General features: G+C 40.6%; 1 protein-coding gene and 1 long non-coding RNA gene across 4 annotated transcripts in view; one reads left to right on the forward strand and one right to left on the reverse strand.

The window, feature by feature from the left end:
* COL1A2 (collagen type I alpha 2 chain) overlaps window positions 1-10,626 on the reverse strand; it is a 46,871-nt gene extending 36,245 nt beyond the window's left edge. Inside the window, exons 1-6 of the mRNA XM_006258452.4 lie at window positions 10,405-10,626; window positions 7,885-7,895; window positions 7,211-7,228; window positions 6,521-6,556; window positions 4,708-4,791; window positions 3,313-3,369 (exon numbers count right to left, since the gene is read on the reverse strand). Coding sequence (XP_006258514.1) covers window positions 3,313-3,369; window positions 4,708-4,791; window positions 6,521-6,556; window positions 7,211-7,228; window positions 7,885-7,895; window positions 10,405-10,474 — 276 coding nt within the window. The 5' untranslated portion in view covers window positions 10,475-10,626. The remainder of the gene's footprint in view (window positions 1-3,312; window positions 3,370-4,707; window positions 4,792-6,520; window positions 6,557-7,210; window positions 7,229-7,884; window positions 7,896-10,404) is intronic.
* Window positions 7,716-20,901, forward strand: part of LOC109285789 (uncharacterized) — a 111,485-nt gene continuing 98,299 nt past the window's right edge. For 2 of the 3 annotated variants that reach the window (XR_009462651.1, XR_002093631.2), the window contains exon 1: window positions 9,448-10,023. This is a non-coding gene — a long non-coding RNA (uncharacterized LOC109285789). Of the gene's footprint in view, window positions 7,794-9,447; window positions 10,024-20,901 lie in introns of those variants that run through there. The other variant, XR_009462652.1, reaches the window with a different exon arrangement.

Here is a 20,901-nt window from a genome sequence, read left to right on the forward strand (position 1 = left end):
GAAAGGATAGTGCCAGGATCATGCACATGCCCACAAACAAGCCATTATTAAGGGAAGTTACATTCTAGAGTCTGTCAAGTTGGCCAGCAGCTTTTCAAAGTAATGGAAAGGATGTTGAAAATAAGAATTGACTAATGGCAGGCACTAAGAGAAAAAAAAATACAGATAATTGTTAAAAATATTAGTATTAGCATGAATTGAAACCCCCCCGCTTGTATATCATTTAGGAAAACTGCTCTGTGTACATACTGTGAATGGAATGCTTTTTCAAATGTCCATCTTGTATTCTAATAATGGTGTTTTCCACTTTACAAAGGACTCTGTTAAGTATTAAAAACTTTACTTTCCTAAACTAACATTCGGAAACCAAGTTATGCCCCGAAATGCCCACAGATGACTATCATTCTTAAAAAGGATTGTTAAGAGACTAATACATAACTGTCTTAAATGCTACGAAAACAAATAAACAATCTCCCTGTATTCCATCTTATTCTAAACGTATATCTTGCAAAAATTGCATTTTAGATAAAGAGTGTTTTGCGATTTATCTGAAACAATTAAATATTAATGGATTACAGTCTTCTAAAAATATGTTTCAGAATATTTGTAGTTTTGAGAACAAAAAGAAAGCTGATGTAATAACTTTTAATTAGATTATGTGGGGTATATTACATTATATTAAAATGCGAATAATTAAATTAAAAGTGGAAAAAATAGATGCCTATTGGCTAGAAGACGTTTCCTTACAGAAATGGTTCTCAACCTTCACTGGCCCATGGGCAAAATATTAAGCACGAAAGATGCCATGGGCAATATCTTGTTTTGTACTTCCTGTCAATCTTAGTTAACCTTTTTTAAATTTCCTGTGGCCATGAGCAACATAAAAAGGGTTGCCCATGTTCACTGCCCTCTGGAGCCTACAGTTAGTGGATGGCAGTACATCCATTGTATATATTAATACTGGATAAACCCCCTGCTCTTCAGAAGGCCTATATACCACTTATCTCACATAAATCCTCAGAATTAAGTACTCAGGTTAAAGTAGGTCCTTGTTAAGCTTTACATTTGGCTTTTTCCATTTCTTTTGTGTAGCATTTGGAAGCAAGTAATAAATGCCCCTTCCAACCAGAATTTGCTAGATAAAAATGTACTGTTATAAAATATCATACATATGCTTTGGAATATGGTAATTGAATCCATTTTTCTTACTCATGGTTGCATTATTTTTACTGAAGTTAAAAGAAGGTACTCATGCCATATCTACCATAATAGTGATTATCATTTGCAGATCATCATTTATCCACTCAACATACAAACCTTGACTTGTTCAAGGGTACTCCATTATTGTCATGCAATAAGTTATGAATGTTATTGGTGTGTTAGGGACCATACATTTGTTGAACAGGGGCATAACTTAGATACCTCTGAGTATATATAAAATTTCATTCTGCCCAATCATTCATTCTACATTCAAAATTCCCATTGAAGGTAATGAAATATTTGAATAATGACTGATTTTAAGATTGAGCTGAAGTTTTATATAGAACTGTCACAAGTGAAAAGTATGAAGAAACAAGAGGCAATTGCCTTGCTGCATGTAGAATCTATTGGTGCTGGTGTCAGGTGAAAACAAAGTTGCTCATGCTTTATGAAAAAAAATCGTTAAATGACACTTTTCAATCAAATTCTACTTCCTGTCAGGGGTAAATGCATAGAATCTTGATGCTCAGATAAAAATGGTTTCCTCCTGCTATAGAGCTATTGCTGAAAAGTCCAATGATAATCTTGTTTTTGTTTCTTTATACGTTGTCAAAGTAAAACTACATGTTATGACCTACTGAAGAAGTTTATGTTCACTTGAGAAATTTGACAGTAGCAACACAGGTAGATTATGGAGAAAATGGAGTAGATAATATTACTGGCAGGTAGATTTGTCAATACATTTTTATGAAAGCTTCAAAGCAAAGCTATTTTCAGAAATTATAACAGAAAGTAAACCCTAATATTGATCAGTGTGACTAGCTGGGTACAAATTTTACTCAGAATCACATCCCTGGATCCATTAGTAACTTCGCTGTTCATTGAACAGTTGTGAAGTCAAGCAGAACTTAACCCACTGATTAAATTTAGGTACAGCAACATCACTGACACTATGTGATATTTGCTCCTGGAGACATAGTACAAAATTCAACCTTCATTTCCATCACTCAGATTACCCAGATATAACTAAAAGCAGATTACAAGATAAACTCCGCCATCCACATGTGCATGTAGCACCTCTTAATGTAAATGCAATTACAAATCTATATGGAGAGGTAAAAGACTCCTTAAATGCACATTTTGCAGATTATACAGTAGGCAGGAAAGGTTCCCCTTTTAGGCTGGCCTTCCCTTATTTTGAAATCAAGTTCAATTTATATTTTACTTGCTCTTAAAATGGCTGCAAGGGAAGTTGTGCATATCTATTTTGTCCTACCTACTTTTAGATGTGAAAACACTGACACTAGATTAAGATAGCATACTGTATCCTTCCATTTGACACCATTAAACCTTTTCTACGCCAAATGAGTCAACATGGTTATACAGCTCTGGGGGAGAGAAATTGTTCCCACAAGTTCATCATATTGATGGTGCTGAGATGAGTTCTCTTTCATATCTGCATGACTATGCTTATTTTTATATATTTTATTTTTATAGTCAGCTTCTCAAAATGCAATTGTCTTCTGTCTCATTATGGGGAAAGTGATAGCAAATCAAACCAACATTTTATCCAAGATTAGACCATGAACTTTGCTGATAAATTAAAGGTAAGATTCCCCAGCTTGAGCTACAGTCTGAGGGAAATATATACTGCTATACACTAGCTGAGAATAGGGCCTTAAAGTTAATACAAATATTTAATACTGCCCTACATTATAGAAACAGTTTGTATTATGATGCAGACTATGGCATGGTCACTCAATCAGTTTGAAAGTATGATTCCAGTTGTAATCAGCTAGGAGTGGGAGCCAACCTTTTTTGGTAGGCATCCCACAAATTAGTCCTGCACCCTCCCTGAGTGCCATCCTTAACTCATCTGCTGCTCAACTTCCTGCTCCCTGCCTGATCTGATGCTTTGCCTTCTGTCCCCTGTCCTATCTGCCATTGTGCCGCCTGTTCACTTCAAATATTCCACATGACACACACAGGCTGTCTGTGCCACTCCCAAGCTAAGAGATGGAAAAAGGATCTAAATAAAAACGCTAGTATTTACATCTATACAAGCTGTCAAATGAGGAAAGAAATAAAAAAAAAACAACAACATTTGCCTACCATTGGTCCTGAGCCATAGTCACCTGCTTTTGCTCCGTCATACTGAGCAGCAAAGTTCTGTATAGGAGAAAAAGGTTCAACACATAAGAGTTTTATTAATAATAACAGATTTAAATATCAGGAGATCTGATGTGCTATGCTTCCTGGGTTATACATTATTCTAATTGACTTGAAGTGACTTAGTTTTCAATGACAATATTTACCAAACCGGTTTGTTTATTCACTTCCAAAAAGTATCAACTTTACTTCTAAAATGATTTCTTTCATGTATTAGTTTCAAACATTTATTAAATAGTAGCTGTGAAAGACTGCAGTAATGTAAACTGAACACTGAGAATATACAATTTAAAAGGAGCAAATATTCTTAAATCATCTAAACCATTTTGGACAATTCCCAATCTCAGAAATTACATACACTAACCTCTATATCAATTAAATGGTGTTTAAGCTCCACCTCTTATAAGACTGATGAGGAGGTGGGTCTTTCCAGCTTTTAAAAAAAGGCCTCAAAGGTGTCCATCTTCTCAAGAGGACTGCATTGGACTTTTTTGAGCTTTCATCAGTACAGGCTCTGCAGATTTTTATTATTATTTTTTACATGAAATCATTTAATTACTGATGCAGAAAAAGAAAATGCTCTGCAAGAGGAAATTAAAAATCTTGTTTTGCTTGGACTTGCTCTACGCTTTTATTTTACTTTAACTTTTATTTCAGTTTTAGGTATGCTATAAAAGGAATGAAAAGTATCACTGCTTCTCCTGAAGAGAAAAGTGTACTGGCTAGTGAGACATCATCCAAATGACTTTATGCCTCTTATGCAGGGTAATGTAGGGCCCTCAAAGTTGAAGCAAGCAAATGGTGTCCTTCTGAGAACAAGGGAAATGCACACTGTTTCAGCAAGAATCCTATAGGACAGACCATTAATTTGTGCTCCAAGACAGGACTATTGATAGAAATGAAAAAATCTGAGGTAAGGCTATAACCAATTAGTTTAAAAGCTACATTTTTTGCAGATAGGTACAGTAGTAACTTCCTCTTGCTTGAAGCCAACTGTACAGTAATGCCTTGTTTGCTCATCTGTTCAATCAGTAGGGCTTCATTTTGTTAATTCCTAAATAATAAAATGCACAGATTGGAGGGGAGTGAAAGGGTTAATTCTCTCTTCATAGATGTGCTGACCACCCTACTAATTTCAATGCGTCTCCCAATTTATCCACATGAAACATATTCCCTGAAGATTTCAATCAAATAGAACCAAAGGATCCAAAGTCAAGAGAATAGCTTCCCCGAGTGCAAAAAGTGCAGTGATTTTAGCTAAGAGAAAATAACAGCATTCACTCGATGTTCCAGTGCACAGATGATCAGCTACAGTAATAAAAAGTCTGGATGTCTTACTCCGCCAAGACCTGGAGGACCAGGGGGCCCTGGAGGCCCTGGTGGACCATCTTCACCATCTCTGCCTGGTGGACCTGGTGGACCCTAAAAAGATAAATATGAAATGAACATTAAAACTAGCAAAGAAATATCTATAAACTGTTAAAATTATTAGTAAGTCAGAATCTACAGCATTTCCTGCAATGTTGCCACATATGCTACTTTAACAAACTGCTAAGTTCTGAAAGCTGCCAGTCAGAACTATCAACTCATTTTATTGTAATAAGACCTTTACTGTGCTTTAGCCCATGGAATTTACACAGGCTATGCTGGGTTCATCAAATGTGAACCCTAACTTGGATATTTCAAATCTGCACCTTGTTCAAATTTTGGACCTACAGTTTGTACACACCCACTGATAGATTCTCTTACATTTACTCAGTAAGAGAGGCAGATTTCGATTTAGACATCTGTGTTCACAGAAGGTGGATTCTGCCTACTGAAAAGTAAGCCTTTTGCAGGTGCAATATAAAGAGACATGAAACCATACTATGCACAAGTAAGTGAGCATCCAAAATTTCCCATGCAATACAAGAGGCTAAGTGGAGATCAAATTCATGGCAGAACCATTTTGCAGGTATATGTTTGCAAAGCTTTATCAAAGCAAATATAGCTAATACAATATACCTGCAAAATAACTATATATTAACAAATGAGGTAACATGAGAAAAACAGTTCTTTGTTCTGTTGCTCTACATACTCTTTTGCTTGCTTGGAACTAATCTGGGCCAAATCTGTCTGTCTTGTACTCATTCAACATCACTGAGTAGAAAGAATTAAGTTCTGCTCACACGTATGAGACAGCAATTCACCTGGTCTATAGTTTGGGTACAACCAAATTTCCGATTCAATCAATTATAAATTTCTTACTGACTTCAGATGGAGCAGGATTGGGCCCATTATTTGTACAGGTCTCAAAATACAGATTGTTACCAAAAGGAAAACCCATTCTTAATGGATTTAGGTAGAAATAATACCAGGTATTATATGTATATTTATTTTGTTGATGCTTTACGCTATTAGCTTTCATACTTGAATGCATATCATTACACAAAAAGTTCACCAATTAGTGTTATGGTAGAGATTTTAATGAACCACTTTTAATGAACCAAGGGCATCATCAAGGTGGATTGCCAAGATAAGTATGTGAGCATTTTAAGACAGCCCTTTAGAAAAGTAAAATGTGACTCAAGCATGCTAGAAGAGGAGAATGGATCTAATTAACAAAAAACTGTAATGAACAAGTGTATTAGATAGCCTATTATCTTAATTTACAGCAATATAACAAAGTGTATGAAAATGACATTATGCTCATTGGCCAGTAAAATGAGCAGATATCTGACTGCTAATAATTTTCTAAGCCTCTCTATTTGACATACAGTCAGTGAACACTCATCATGACCAGCTTTGTTTAGTCTGCTCTGAACTTAATCTAAAGTTAACTGTGAATGAACTTTGAGCATCAGTTTTTCTTTCTCAACTTCATTTGTTACTGATCTCCATGGTGTACAGCTGAAAATTATCCTTTAAACTTCTGAGCTATGAGGCCAAACTCTGAGTTCATTCTGCAATCACAATGGCCATTAGAAGGCTGCAGAGGTGTCACCGAGGACAAAATTTGGCCTACAGATAGCTTTAGCTTTTACAGAATTGTGCACACCAGATTATATGATTTAATTGCATATTAATGGTTATATCAGGTTAGCTGTCTCCTGTTATAGCAGAACAGTTGTTGGATGGACAAAGACATGAATACCAAGATGTGGTTCCTCACCCTTTCTCCCTGTGGCCCTTTGTCTCCTCTTGGGCCCTGCAAGGAACAAAAAACACCTTAATGTAAGTTGTGGTGTAGCCTTCTAACAAAATACACAGAAACATGTAACTTGAGAATATTAATTTGCAGAACATGCATTTATAGTGATTTTCATAGATGTAACTGATTTTTTCCTGTAACAGAGGCAGAATAACAGACTATAACTGTAATATGCAAGATGAATTATCAGAGAATAATTGTGAAAACAAAACTGACTTGTTTGACTCTTGGCTGAATAACTATTACTAAAACACACGTATTCTTTATTTATAAAAGCAGTAAATATTCTGTCATCACAGATCCAGATTAGTACCACTGTTCTTGTATACCACTATGCAACTTGTATGCATCATTGATTACTTGGGTGTTATCAAGAATACCTTCATTAATATAACTGGCTTCTTGATGTGCCCTCTTTTATCCCCCAAGTACAGCAGTGTAAATCCATGGCCCACCAGCTGTTTTTTCTTTTTTAAGAACCTGTCTGGTGATGCTAATCTGGTTAACACCAGAAAAAAACCCAAAGCAAAACAACAATAAACACAAAGTTCCAGCAACTTTCTTTTGGATCTATATCCAACAGAATATTAATTTGCCTCACAGAATTTAATGCCACCAACATTCTTAAACTGAATAATTAAATATGCTTACCTTCCGTCCTGCAGTTGCCTAAAAAGGAATGAATAGAAAGTTATAAACCGAAACTGAAGTTAGTAAGATTGCATCCTAAGTACTATCATATTAATATAATGTATACACACAGAGCTTCATCTTATTTTACAGTGAAAAAGATAGAGTACTGTATAACATATATAGTATTAAATACTGAGTATAATTATAAAATTACTAAGGAAGGTAGGAGGATTAGTCTATACAGTGTTATTATGATAGATTATTAATACATATAGATATCAGCTAAGTATTTATGTAGAAAGCTAACCAGTTTATATTTACTATAACATGCAAAAAAAAAAAAAAAGTGTAAATGAATGTCACACCTGAATTCATCCATAATCCTTCTGATGCAATGAAGTCTAGAGTGGTACTTTGGCTTTAAAGTATATTCTCTCCATCCCAAACTGCTATGTTATTGCCTCTTTATTATATATTCACCTATGAAGGCAGTCTCTTAAAAAAGGCCAGCCCATTTGGGAATTTGGGGTGGGTACATTCCTAGAGAGCCCCTTCAGGTCTTGATGATCACTAGCTTTTCCATGATCGACTTGGAATTAAGGTTAGTAAATGCCAGTTCTTACAGAAAAAAGCAATATGGTCTGTTCATTAAATTGAATATTGTATACTGAATGAAAAATAATGATACTGACCTCATTTGCTTCTGGAAAAAAAAAAAGAAAAAAAGAAAATTAATTTTAGGTTACAATAGCTTTAAAGAGATTACATTTCAGTGCTTATAAATTAACGTTATTAAAATGTAGGCTTATAATCATAATCACTGTTATTTTATGTAGAGAAACAGACTTGCTAGTTAAACAAAAGCTATTTTTTATAGTGTAGTAATTTTATCCATCAGCCTTTTCTTAGGAAGATCTCCCAAGAAAGTAAAGATTGGGTTCTATGTGAGAATGAGTATATGCCTATGTTTGAGGGGAAGATACAGGGATAAATCAAGCACCACTGATGGACTTTAACACATCAATGTAAAGGAATAACTGAATTCTCTTCTGAATGGCTCCAGGCTCATTAGTATGAAGTGGGGGCGAGGGGAGGGGTGGGGCTACTTGAACACTTCAGCAGTTCTGATCCAATTCTAAACATAATGGCTACAGCTACATTTAACAGAACATTTTCAAAGAGAATTCTAAACTCATCAGTTACTAAATGATAAATAATTAAATTTTGTATGGTTATGTAATTTGCGGTGACAAGAATTTGTTCAAACAGTTCTTATAGATTTTATTATTTCAAAGCCAAACAAATGAACATGCATAAACTAATTCTTCTCACTTCAATCTCAGTTTTTCAAACTGCAGCTTTGGGAAAAAGTATCTAGTTGGGGTCAAAATTGAGCATGTTAAAATATTTTATACTACATTTTAGCCACAGTAAATTGATTTTTAAATCTGATTTGCTTTTGGTAAAATTTAAGTTTGGCAGTATATTGTCATCAAATAGATTATATGAGCCATTGGCATTGTAACAGAAATACTGATCTTAGATGAATGTTTTGATGTAAAACAAATGCTGTAAAATAGTTAGGGTATACTCTAAGATCACTGGTTATTCAAGTTAGCTTACTGTAAAATTTTAGCTCTTAGGGTGATTTAATGAAACCAAAGTCTCTGCTATTCTTTCAAAAAAGTGTAGTATGCTGGAAATTTAGGACTAACTGGTAATTGGATTTCCACGCAACTCTACTTCAGTTTTTCAAAGGTTCTGTCCAGATTTGAAAATGTGTTACTACTTCTTAGTGCCACCAGAGGGAGGAAAATGCTAAGGCCAGCCTCAGTCCGGGGGTAGCAAGGGTCAAATCCATCACCAGTGTGTAGTATGACAGAAGCCAGTGTAGTGTTAAAGATTCTACAAGGATAACTTTTTACATCTTTAGGCCTTTTCCACCCATGTGGCTAATTACTAACTTGACATTAGCCACCACACAACAAAAAAACTTAACACTTTTAAACAAGCAACCTTCCCTCATAGATAGCACTATCTAAAAGCCATCACTAACTAGATGTCCCTATCTAAAAGCGTCATCTGTAGCAGCAAGAGTTTGCTTACGTGCGATATACTGAATATTTTAGGATTAATTGCTGGCATTTGCTTGTGGGCTATTGTGATGAAACGTCCACGTACCGCATGCCTGCACTAGTCGCAGGAATGCCCTGGCAGAGACGCATTTAGCCAATTAGATCCTGGGCCGTGACAGATGCTGCCGGGTGGTCTCTAAACCACTGGGCATGGGTTGACAAATCCCATTTTACAGAAGGTTGCCAAAAGGAAGAACCTTGACACTACAGAATGGGATTTCGAAGCCCAGCATAGAGCAAGGGGACACTGGAAAGTTCTTATTCAAACTAAGGGACACATTTGGTGGCACCACTCCTGCCTGGTTTGAATATGGAGGGCGGGCACTGTCCTCCAACTGGGTGAGGGTGCCAGTGGAGAGCACAGCATCTCCCTGAGGAAAGGCCAGCAGGGACAGTTCACCTCCTGCACAGGATGAGATTGATTTGCTCCCATGAGTGTTTTTCCTTCTTCTAAATGTGAAAGTCTAACTCCTCAGCTGCCCCAGCTCCCCACAGCTTTTAACTTTTTGGGCAGCTGCATGTGGGGCCAGACACAGCAGGGGACAGATACATTCATCTCTCCACAGCGGATCCACCCTGACACCCAGTTGCCGGGGCTGGTCCCCTGCACTATGCCTCGCCTCCCTCTAGAGGGCACCTGCTGCCTGCAGCTGCCTGGACAAAGATGTACAACGCCCTAAAAATCACAAGGAGTAGGTGAGCTGTTGCTTTCCCTCCACCCCCAATACAAATGTCTGCCTTAAGTTTTACAAAAAGTAAAAAAAGGCCAATGCTGGTAGCTCCAGGATGGTCTTGCTCTGTAACACCTCCTGCTACAGACCCTTCCCTATCTTCCCTTCTCCTTTGGGCAGATCTTTGAAGTGTGTGTGTGTGTGTGTGTGTGTGTGTGTGTGTGTGTGTGTGTGTGTGGGGGGTCTCCCTGGCTTCCTGCCATCCCAGGAAAAGCGGTCCTGGGGAGGGGGCTGGGGACCTGCCTCCGTGGCAACTGCACCAGATGCCTCTGGGGTCCAGATGTGCGTGAGCCCCCCGGACACCGTCTCTGAAGATCCCCCCCGCAAAGAAGCTGAGAGCACTTACGTTGACATGTTGCTAGGTACGAAGTTACTGCGAGCAGCAACAAAATCCGTGTATCCACAAAGCTGAGCATGTCTAGTCGCTAGACATGCAGACTCCTTGTGTTGCAGAGCCCCCGGTCGGTGCTGAGATATTACCTATGGGACGCAGGCATAAACATACAGTGGTGGCGGGTACTCCGAGCTGAGCCAAACCTGCTGCCGGGACGCTAACAGAATGACGCCCCGATCAGCCCTATTTATACGGCAGGGGGGTGCCGGGGCCGCCCCGCAGCCAATGGGTGCGCGGCCCGACCGGTCACGTGCTCCTTATCTCCGACCTGCCCCAGCAGATTTGGCCATCGCCGCCGCCGCTGCCGCGCCGGGGGGGGGGAGGGAGTGGGGCGGGTGGGTGTTAAATTGGTTCCATGCGTTGCGGACGTGGACACTTCTGGGCTTTAAAAAGGAAAATGTGACTCGCTGCCGCGTCTTCCCCCCCCCCCGGCCCGGAGCCCGCGGGCAGCAGCCTGGCAGGGCGGGAGCCGCGCGCAGCCCGCGCCTTCAAAGCCAGGAGCTGTCCAGGTCCTGCCAGCCCGGCCCCGCGCGGGCACCGCGATGCCCCTCGCCCGCCCGCCCCTGCCGCCCAGGCACAGCCCCGCCGGGAGGGGGGTCGCTCCGCCAAGGGCAGCCCCGACGGCGCCCTGGTCACCCGAGGTAAATCCCGCTCCCCGCCCCGCGCGGGGGCGCTGACGTGGTGACCCGCGAGCGCCAAGGCGAAGTTTCCGCGGGACCGAACCACCCCCCCCCCGGCCCCGGCTTTGGGGCAGGGCTCCCGCCCAAGCGTCGCCGCTCGCCCAGCCCGCCCCGCGGAAGATGCGAGGAAGGAGCCCCCGCGCCCCCGCCCGCCCCGTGCTGCAGCGACACGTCGGCGCGCGGGCGGCGGGCGGCGGGCTGAGAGTCCCGAGGGCGCATGGCGCTAGGCCCTCGCCGCCCCCCGCCCGCCCTTCCCCCGGGGCTAGGAGCTGTGTGGGTCCCCGGCGGGGGCAGCTCGCTTGGGACGGAGCCGGCCGCGCTGCCCCGAGCTGGCGCTGGAGCCGACGGCGGCAGACAGGAGCAACCCTCTCTCCTGTCACGTCCAGCCGGCCAGGGCGGCTCGGTAACACGCGGCACTGCCGCTCCTGCGACTCGCCCCTCCGCGGGCACTGCCTGTGAGAGGGGGCTGAGGATGAGCCGCGCACCAGGAAAAGGGCTCTGCCCGGACACCTCTCATTACACGTAGCCTGACTAAGTCAGGCGCCCATTTAACCAAGCACATCCCAGCACCCGGCACCAGCGCGAGGAACACAATGTGACACCAACAGGAACACCGCGGATCCGTCCTGCCTGCCTACAACAAGTATCTTAGGTAGCTCATGAGTTCTGGTAGGGTTGAAACACAACCAAAATGCAGGAAGGAAGGAATGGCTGGGAGGGACCTCATGAGCTCATTTAGTCCCTTCCCCTGCTTAGGCAGCATCATCCTTGGCTAAACCATCCCAGCTAAGTGTCTGTCCAACCTGCTCTTGACAATTTTCAGGGATGGAAAGTCCACAGCTTCTCTAGGTAGCCCGTTCCAAGACTTATAATGCATATCTCCAATGTGTATCTCATTCAATTATTTTATATTTACAAGCATCTAACTTTTATTCCCACTGATATTGAGGTAAATCCAAAGTTGCTTTGCTGGCTTCAGAAAAGTTGAAAACTATCTGAAAGGGGACATAAGAGGAAGCATTTTTCTTTAACGGTATCAAATCCACTCCACTGAGATCCAAGAATTAATATTTGAGGGCCAATTCCTAGCACTCAGAAGGAATAGCACTTTACTTACAGAGTTGTTCCACTGAAATTTATCATCCAACTCTATGACCTGGTAGACCTTCTCTCTGTTAAAAAAAGCCCTTAAATTGCTTCAGTGGGAATGTAAATTACTATATATCAAAGAGGTGGTTGGCATCTTTTCAGATAAAGTAATATTCCAATCCATCTGAGTTACCTGGTACGTAAGTGGCCTATCTAGTTAAGAGAGGTAGTTAGCTGTATTAGTCTGAAGTCTGGCAGAAGGTAGGGCAGAGGTGCACTTTACAGACTAAATCAGAGATGCAGAAGCTTTCTCACTTCATCAGATGCTGTGAAAGGACATGCAAAGAGCAAGCTATCAAATAGCATCCGACAAAGCGAGCTCAAAAGCTTGCGCTATACGTCTCTGATTTTAGTTAGCCTCTAAGATCATTTATACACATGCACTTTTGTCCCGCGATGCACTGGAGATCCACTGCTTCGGAGCAGACTCAATTAATCGAGTCTGCTCCGCACGTGAGCTGAGGTGAACTGCGCTGTGCCGCGTGCAGTTGTATAAGCGGCAAAATGCACAACACGAAGAAAATGGCAGCGGTGTGCTTTTGAACTAAAGTACCTCTGATGTATTTTAGTTCAAAAGTGCACCACCGCCATTTTCTCAGAACATTTCACTGTTTATACAACTGACAGCGTCACAGTGCTAGGTCCTTTTCAAAGTGCCCGGTGGTTCGGCACTTACATATGTAAAAATACCCGAGCGGTCTATCTACCCTGCCTTCTGAATACAAAAGACAGGGAAGGGAAGGAGGGAGGGGAGATGGGGAATGAGGGGGGACTGCTGGGAGAGGCAAATGAATGATAAACCCACAGGGACAAAGGGGTCACAAAAACTAATCCAGGTTAATGGGATAACAATCTGTAGTCCCTGTTCAGACCATACTTAACATAATGCAGTTGGTGAATGATTTCTTGTTTTGCCATTTCAGGTTAGTTTTTAAAGTTTTGTTTTCTAAGAACAGCTACCCTGAGGTCAGCAATGGAGTGCCCAAGGAGATGAAAGTGTTTTGCCACCGGCTCGTGTGTCTTTCTGGAATTGTTGTTGGATCGGTGCTCATTCATTCTTATATGCGGGGATTGCCCCCGCTCTCCAATGTAGACAGCAGAGGGACACTGTAAGCAGGAGACAGTGTATATGACATTGGTAGAAGTACAGGTGAATGAACCTTGGATGATATAATCCATGTTAGTTGGTCCTGTGATGACATGGTCTATATTGATGAAAGGGCACAGCTTATATTTGGGTCCATTGCAGGGCCCAGTGCCTTACTGAGAATAGGAGATAGGTAGCTTGTTGCTGGAGAGAGGCTGTCTGGATGCCAAGACAGGTGTGTCCCTGTAAAAGGATAAGAGGGGCAGCTAGCCCTGTTGAGTAATTGCAACTATGGGGAAGCTGCTAAGAGGGAAGTGACTCACTGGGAGTTTAACAACCCCAGAGAGGAGGGCAGAGAGGGACTGTAAAGGAAAAGTTTGGCGAGAAGGAGCCAGATGTGAATAAAACAGCTTGCTACAGTGATAGGCCAGAGGCTGCTGTGCGGAAGCCACAGCCAAAGTGGTTCCTCTCTGAGTGCCTGTGATAGAGCATCTGGGTTTGATTTTTGGTTTGCTTATTTGTCTATTGGTTTAAAGTATGTGTGTGAGCTGGGAGGAGTGGCTTAAGAGCTCCTTTGGGAGGAAACCCACCTGCTGGAGTCAGCAGGCTAAACAACCCACTTACAGTCATAGTTTTATAGATGTTAGGGGCTGGAAGGGACCTTACAGATCATTGGGTCCAGCTCCCCTGCACTTAGGCAGGAAAGACTGCTGGGGTCAGATGATCAGCATCAAGACACCTTTTGAAGATCACTAGGGTGGGTGACTGTACCACCTCTGGGGGAGCCTGTTCCAAACTCTTGGCACTGACTTGTAAAGAATTTTTTCCTTATGTCCAGTCTGAAGCTATCTTCAATCAGTTTGTACCCCTTGCTTCTTGTCCTCCCCTGGGGGGCCTTGGTGAACAGATGCTCCAGGGGAAGACAAGAAACAATGGGCACATTGAGTTAAGTTAGCATATTGAAGACAAGGTGTCCCTGACTCATTAATGAGGTCCCACACTGGTGAGGGGCCTGGCTACATAGAGTTCCTTGCAGGATAGGGGCCAAAGGGGTGCATTCTGCATCTGCTAGCATCTTGTGACAAAAGAACAGCAGAATCTGCACTTTTACTTTCCACAATACAATTAAACATCACTCCATTCTTACTGCCTAAATTATTGGCTGATTTGTACTGAGGTCGTCTTTATGGGGAGAGGAGTCACTTCTCTCCACAAATATTCCACATTTGCCAGCCCTCATTCTAGTGATGGGCTTCATATCTCCCTGCTAATAGATCTGGGGTATTCATGGACATAGCCAAGACTCTGTCTTCACAAAAGAGCTGTGTAGTAAGCAGAGTGAGAACTCCCAGGGGGCCAGGTAAAAGTGCTCCGGTTTTAACTAGACAGGAAAGGGAGATGGAGAAGTGAGGGAAGAACTATTTTGATTGCCTGTCCTTCATTCAGAGGACAGGGAAATAGGGAAGTAATAATGATAATTTTAAAATAATTCCAAGAAATTATCTTATCTAAACATGCTGTAGCCAGCAATGCCCTTGGCACAATTTAGAGTGAAACTGATTATAATAAAATATATCTCCTGGCAAGTTTGCTACCAAGGAGAGCTTAGAAAGTGATGGGCTTCCAGAAGTCAAAAGATTTATTTCTTATACATTTTTGTAAAATATCTATTGAAGTCCTCTGTAAATGGTTGGAGATACAGAATTCTTTGGAACAAATTAATATGGGCCAAAAATCATAGGCCAATTCTGGGACTATTACTAAATTTTTACTGCAATTTAAAATAGTCATCCAGTCCATAGTTTAACCTAGGATGGCAAATAATTCATGACTACAAAATAAAGAGTGATTAATATGCCCAGTGGAAAGAATCTACTTCTTTTAAATTACCACTACCCTCTGTCCATAGAGGCAGCCATTAGCACCCAACTTTATTGGAACCTAGGTCACCTCACTGAAGTGGGAGGGCCTTAGGTCTCCTGCCTAGGTTGAGCTATTTGAGGATGTGTAGGTTGAGCTATTTGAGCCAAAACTTTTTGGAGGAGGGCAGGTCAGCCTTAGTATTCATTCCAGATGGAGTACTCAGTACAAAACATGGCTGTTAGTCTGTTTATTGGGCTGACTGTGATGGCTGGCAGTTAGCAGCTTCATTAATCAGTAATGGATTTAATAGCAGGGTAACATAAAGGATATCATCCATGCCACTTATTGTGGGTTGGGGAAAATAGGTAGAAAGTCACTCTTACATGGTGAATTGGTGTTCCGGAAGGCCATAGCCTTTCTTTGTCCTTATTCTTCTTTATCTATTCTGGGAGAGTAGGGAGAGGCTGTAATCATCCCTATATCTTATATGGGGCATGAAAAATGCAGGAAGACATGGCACCCTTCTTTCTCATGGTATATGTGCAGGGACATAGTCATATTCTTTATGAATACTGCATATTTCTCAAGAGGAAAACTTGGTCAAATGTTTTGCTGGTGTAATGTTAGTAGAGTTATCCAAAGATGAATTTAACCTATTACATGATTATGAGCTCTTTACTTGCATCTCCTATAAAAGAGCTGTATTTCAGGTTTCCTACATAATGCTCTGTAATTTACCTTGTTATTTAATTTCCGCCATTCTTCCAGTCCTCCAGCTTTGCAAAAGCGAAGGTATTTTCAAAAGCATGGCTTATGAGGAAAGGTTCAAAGAACTAGGGTTATTTAGCCTGGAGAAGAGAAAATGGCAGGTGCATTTGATAACAGTCTTCAAATACCAGATGGGTGATTACAAAGAGAATGGTGACAGTTTTCTTTGTCCCTGAAAGGACAAGAGTAAGAGCAATGGCTTCAATCTACAGCAGAGGAAGTTTAGGTTGGAGACTGCAAGGAACTTTCTTACTATGATAACTTTCTTACTATGATGGTGATTAAGTATCAGGCTATCTAAGGAACAGGCTGGAATGGTATGTATAGTCAGGGATGCTCCTGTCTTGAGCAGAGGCGTGGATTATATGAGCTCATGAGGTCCCTTTCAGCCCTACTTTCCTATGATCTGACGATCCTGTTATGAAGAGGAGGGCATCTCCCTTTACTAGTTTCAGGATGAAGTGAGAAGATAACTTATTAATTGTGGAGTGATTACAACAGGTACAAAGTGCAACATTTTACTTTGTGTAAAATTTTTTAAGTTGCCAAGATGACTTAGGAATTTAATGTTGAGCCTCGAATGTGTAAATTACTTTTTAAAAAGGACTTTTATGCTTTGAAAATTTCACTTGACCTTGCAGGAACTTAGTTTCTTAATAAGTTAAATTCATCTAAATTTGCTCAGATCCAGAAAACTGATTAATTATCATTACCTTTGACATGTGCAGTACACAACATGTCTTTACCTGCACTCCTGGTTATGCTAGACTGCAGATGTGCATGACAAACACTATCTAACTATAAAGGAGCAAAATCCTAGGGAAGTTGCTCACTTGATGACACACAGATGATTCTCTTTGTAGTCAGTTATGTGCTCTTTGTTGCTACTAGAAATTATTGTGTATATTTGCAAAGAGGATTTTATACAAATAAATGCATCGTTGTAATAACTTAGAAAAAAGCATCAATTTTACCTTAGAAATGACTAATTAGTTATTTACCAGTAATCAGCAGTTGTTTTCTACCATGCAGCCAATTATTTAGGTTGCTAATTTTAAAGTTTGACTGTCCCTAGCATTTAGCCAGTATTATTTGGATTAATGTTTACATTGTACCATGTTTCAGCGGGATTGGAAATGTCTAATTATAACATGTTTTATTCCTTTCTGAATTAACACATTGTATATGGGCACCTCCAAAACCAACCACATCAAGTTGCAATATGAAGAACTGTATGGTAACAATGTCTAAGAAAACAGGGATTCCTACTTCATTTGCTTGGTCTCAATTTTTTTATATTTTGCATTTCTTACTGTTTGACCCAATTTCATTAAATTTAATCTGTGAAGAATTTTAAAGATTTTGAGCCGGAGCTCCCTAATTTGACTGCTATTTACCATTTGCATTTTCATTCTGGATGAGATGCAATGGGTTTTTACATTACTTCAATAAATATTTTTGATATAGAGTTCCTTTCAGATCTGTCTTCTCCCAAATAGTTTTGGAAAAAAAATCTGTAAAAGTTCCTCTCAACCACTTTGGGCAACATATCCAACAGGTCCTCCAAAAGAACAGAGCTACTATAGCTGCCATTTTAAGGCTCTTGTTCCTATAATACCATGGGCTGTTGGATTGTAAAAATAAATTATAATTAAAAATAGGGCCTGCTTTTTTGTTCTTTACAGGAGCACCTACCCATTGCTGCTTCTGGTAAGAACAATTTATAAGCAGCGGATTAAGGGGCAGGAGCTGCAGCCAGAAAACCCAGGGAGGAGTACTCTTTTATGGACAAGTGGGCAAGACCAGTGGAGGACATGCCATGATTGAATTGTAAAAACATTTCAGAGCTGCACCATGACAAATGAGATTTCTGGTCAGTCTAGTCAAATGGGACAGAAGTTTTAGCACAACATTCAGGCTCCTGCATGGTTGTAGCTGTTACTTGATGTATATAGTCTTTCCTGTAATCCCTTAAATGTTCCATATTGTAGAGGGTCTAAAACATTTTCTGGAATGTCAGTCAAATCTAGGTTCAGTCCAAGTTTGAACTGGAAGTTTGGGTAGGCTCTTATTTTATCCAAACCATTTCAACGTTTCTTAGCTAAACTGATCAATCTTTGGGCACTCTGTTTTTAGGATTGCCATCAGCCCTGTCTCTCTCTTCATTCAGTCTTTCAATTCTGGCATGTGTAGAACTTAAATAAAAGACACATTTAACTGCTTACATTTTTATAAGGACATTTTAAAAATGTACTTTCCTAAAAGCAAAATGTAAAATATATTTTTGAGTCTTTTGTACTTTACATTTAGTCCACTTGTTACAGGAGATTTTAGAAAGTTTTCAAGGTTGGTCTGATTGCTGATTTAAGTAACTGAATCCCAGTGACTTTGAGGTAGCATAAATCAGGTCAATGTACAATTCTTTTGAAAATCACACTTACTTATCTATTTCTTAGAATTTTAGTTACTTTTCTGTCTACTTTTATCATCTCATCATTTCTGTGGGTCCATTGCATTTACTATGATGACAAATTTTATGTTAAAAAATCATCATCAATGGTAAAAGAAAAGAAGATATAAAAACTGAGAAGGTATTTTAAACAAATCATGAATCTGAATAAATTGCAATAAAAACAACATACACTGGCAGGATATTCAGGGTAATATGAGACCAACAGTTATCAGACAGATAAATTTGATCCTTTATATTACTTAGGTTAGCAATAGGTGTTTTTAATACTTTATCTTTTTTCTACTGTAGCTTTATGTAAGTCTTTTTATGAAGAAAATAAGGTAGAATCCTAAATTTGCAAGCAATCCTGATGAGCGTGCCCTTTCATCAGGATGATGTACTTCACTGCTGCTAAATCTCTTCCCAAAGTGCAATATTTTGTTTAGTTTGTTCTTTTAAAAAAAATTCAGCTCTCTTAGGCTCTAGCTCATAGATGCCATACACTGTAGGGCAACTCAAGCCTTCCGAAGTGAGAGTTGGCATTTGACACCAGACCTATTACAGGTATGATGTGATGCAAGGATGATGAATTGGGGCCTTACTGCTATTCTTATCTTACATTTACTTACGAAAAGACAGCATAGAGAGAAGGTTGTATCTTTTTGCACAGATCAGTGTACAGTACTGTTCTGTGATGAAAACCAGTCCCCCAAATGAAACCAGTAGTTTCTATGTTTTTTTCTCTTTTACTGATGTCAGTATTGAGCTTGACCATTTTCTAAATAAAGCTTTCCCCTGATAGCTTTGCAGGCTCATTCTGAGATCTGCAGGCCAAGTTCATTTCCCGCCGTCTTTGTATTATAATTGTCAATGACAATTCTAAGTCAAAATTTGCCTTAAAATTGTGGTTCAACAACCCAACTGGAAGCTAATGGACTTGACAGGCATACCTGAGCGATGACAACTGGTTGCAGAGGTATAATCAAGGACAACACTGTGGTGGTAGAACCTACTAGTGGGTGATACATGGGATAAAGAAAGTTAGTTTGATTGTCTGAGCCTAGACTGAATTTACAGAGCTGATGCTTTGGAAAAAAAACCTTTTTATTTGTGAACTGAGCAAATTTTACCTGAGGCAGAGGGATAAAGTAAGGTAAGATTCAGGGCAGAAGCACATAAAAGCAAATGTGCCACATGGATAGTTGCTCACAAATTCCCCCTTTTGAGTATAGACCAAAGTGTTTTTTTCTAACTAAATTTTCTACCTATGAGTCACAGAGCATGGAATGGATGAATTTCAGAGCATTGGAGTGGGTGTTGTGAAGCTTCTGACTTCTTATGTATATAGGTCCTGATCCTACAACTGTGAGGGAGCTTGTGTGCTCAGGGAATTTCTCCAGAGATCGTAGGACTCCTTACAGGGTTTGACTATGTAGATCTAGTTGCAGGAGAGAGAAAAATTCATGTCCTTCCTCAGAAGCTGTGAAGGGTCACCCAGCTGTGGAACTGGGCAACTGCTTTTCAAGGGTGGGAAACTATAAGGCTGTACAGATGGTGTGCAGCCTTTATGCTGGACAGAATCTGCATCTTTGTGCAGGACATATGATCACAACATTCTGCATACTGTGCAGGGTCAGGGTCTGCAGAGAGTGACAGTGCACAGAGTGTTTCTGAACACCAAGAACACTTTGCTTCATTAAAGTATTCATACTTAGTTACAAAGCTTAACATGACTCAGAAAACTTCTACGGAATATATAACTGAATAACCTAACCAAGAGGGGAAGTTTTTCCAGAAGACAAACAAACCAGACTATTAGTGAGGTATTAAGATATTTAACAAATCAATGTTTTTTGGCGAAGGCTTGAATTGACCAGCTTTGTGCTTTTGCATTAGGATGTTGCTATAACACAGAAATAGATGTCACCAACTGAAGTGGATCAGCTGTGTTGGGATCTGTCCCAACATAGCTGATCTGCTTCATTGACTAAAATGCATGTTGCCTATTGACTTGTCTATCAATACTACAGGACAACAGGTTACGTGTTCTCCTGGGGCTTGAGAGGCTGGGTCCTGTGCACAATAGGAATTACTGCACAGGATTGGGACCCTCAAGCTCTGGAAGCACCTGACCGGCTTTCCCTACTTACAGAGATGTAGCCTGGTGATCTCTGGTGCATGTCTGGGTAAGCAGGAAAGTCAAAGTTCCTCTGCTTACCAAGATGCACCCTGAGTAGGCACTCCCAAGGCTCGAGGGGCCCAATCCTGCACAGGAATTCCTGGGTGCACAGGATTGGGTTCCTCAAGCCCCCAGAGGTGTCTAGAGAGTGCAGGCAGTTCCACGTGTGCTGGTGCTCTCGTGCCATAAAATAAACAGTCACCCACCATTAAACAGCAGCAAAAATTGATACATACCAGCTTCGTCATGGCCACAAACTTTGGGCTTTTGT

Source organism: Alligator mississippiensis, chromosome 5, assembly GCF_030867095.1.
Source record: "Alligator mississippiensis isolate rAllMis1 chromosome 5, rAllMis1, whole genome shotgun sequence".
In the NCBI taxonomy this organism is placed as follows: domain Eukaryota; kingdom Metazoa; phylum Chordata; order Crocodylia; family Alligatoridae; genus Alligator; species Alligator mississippiensis.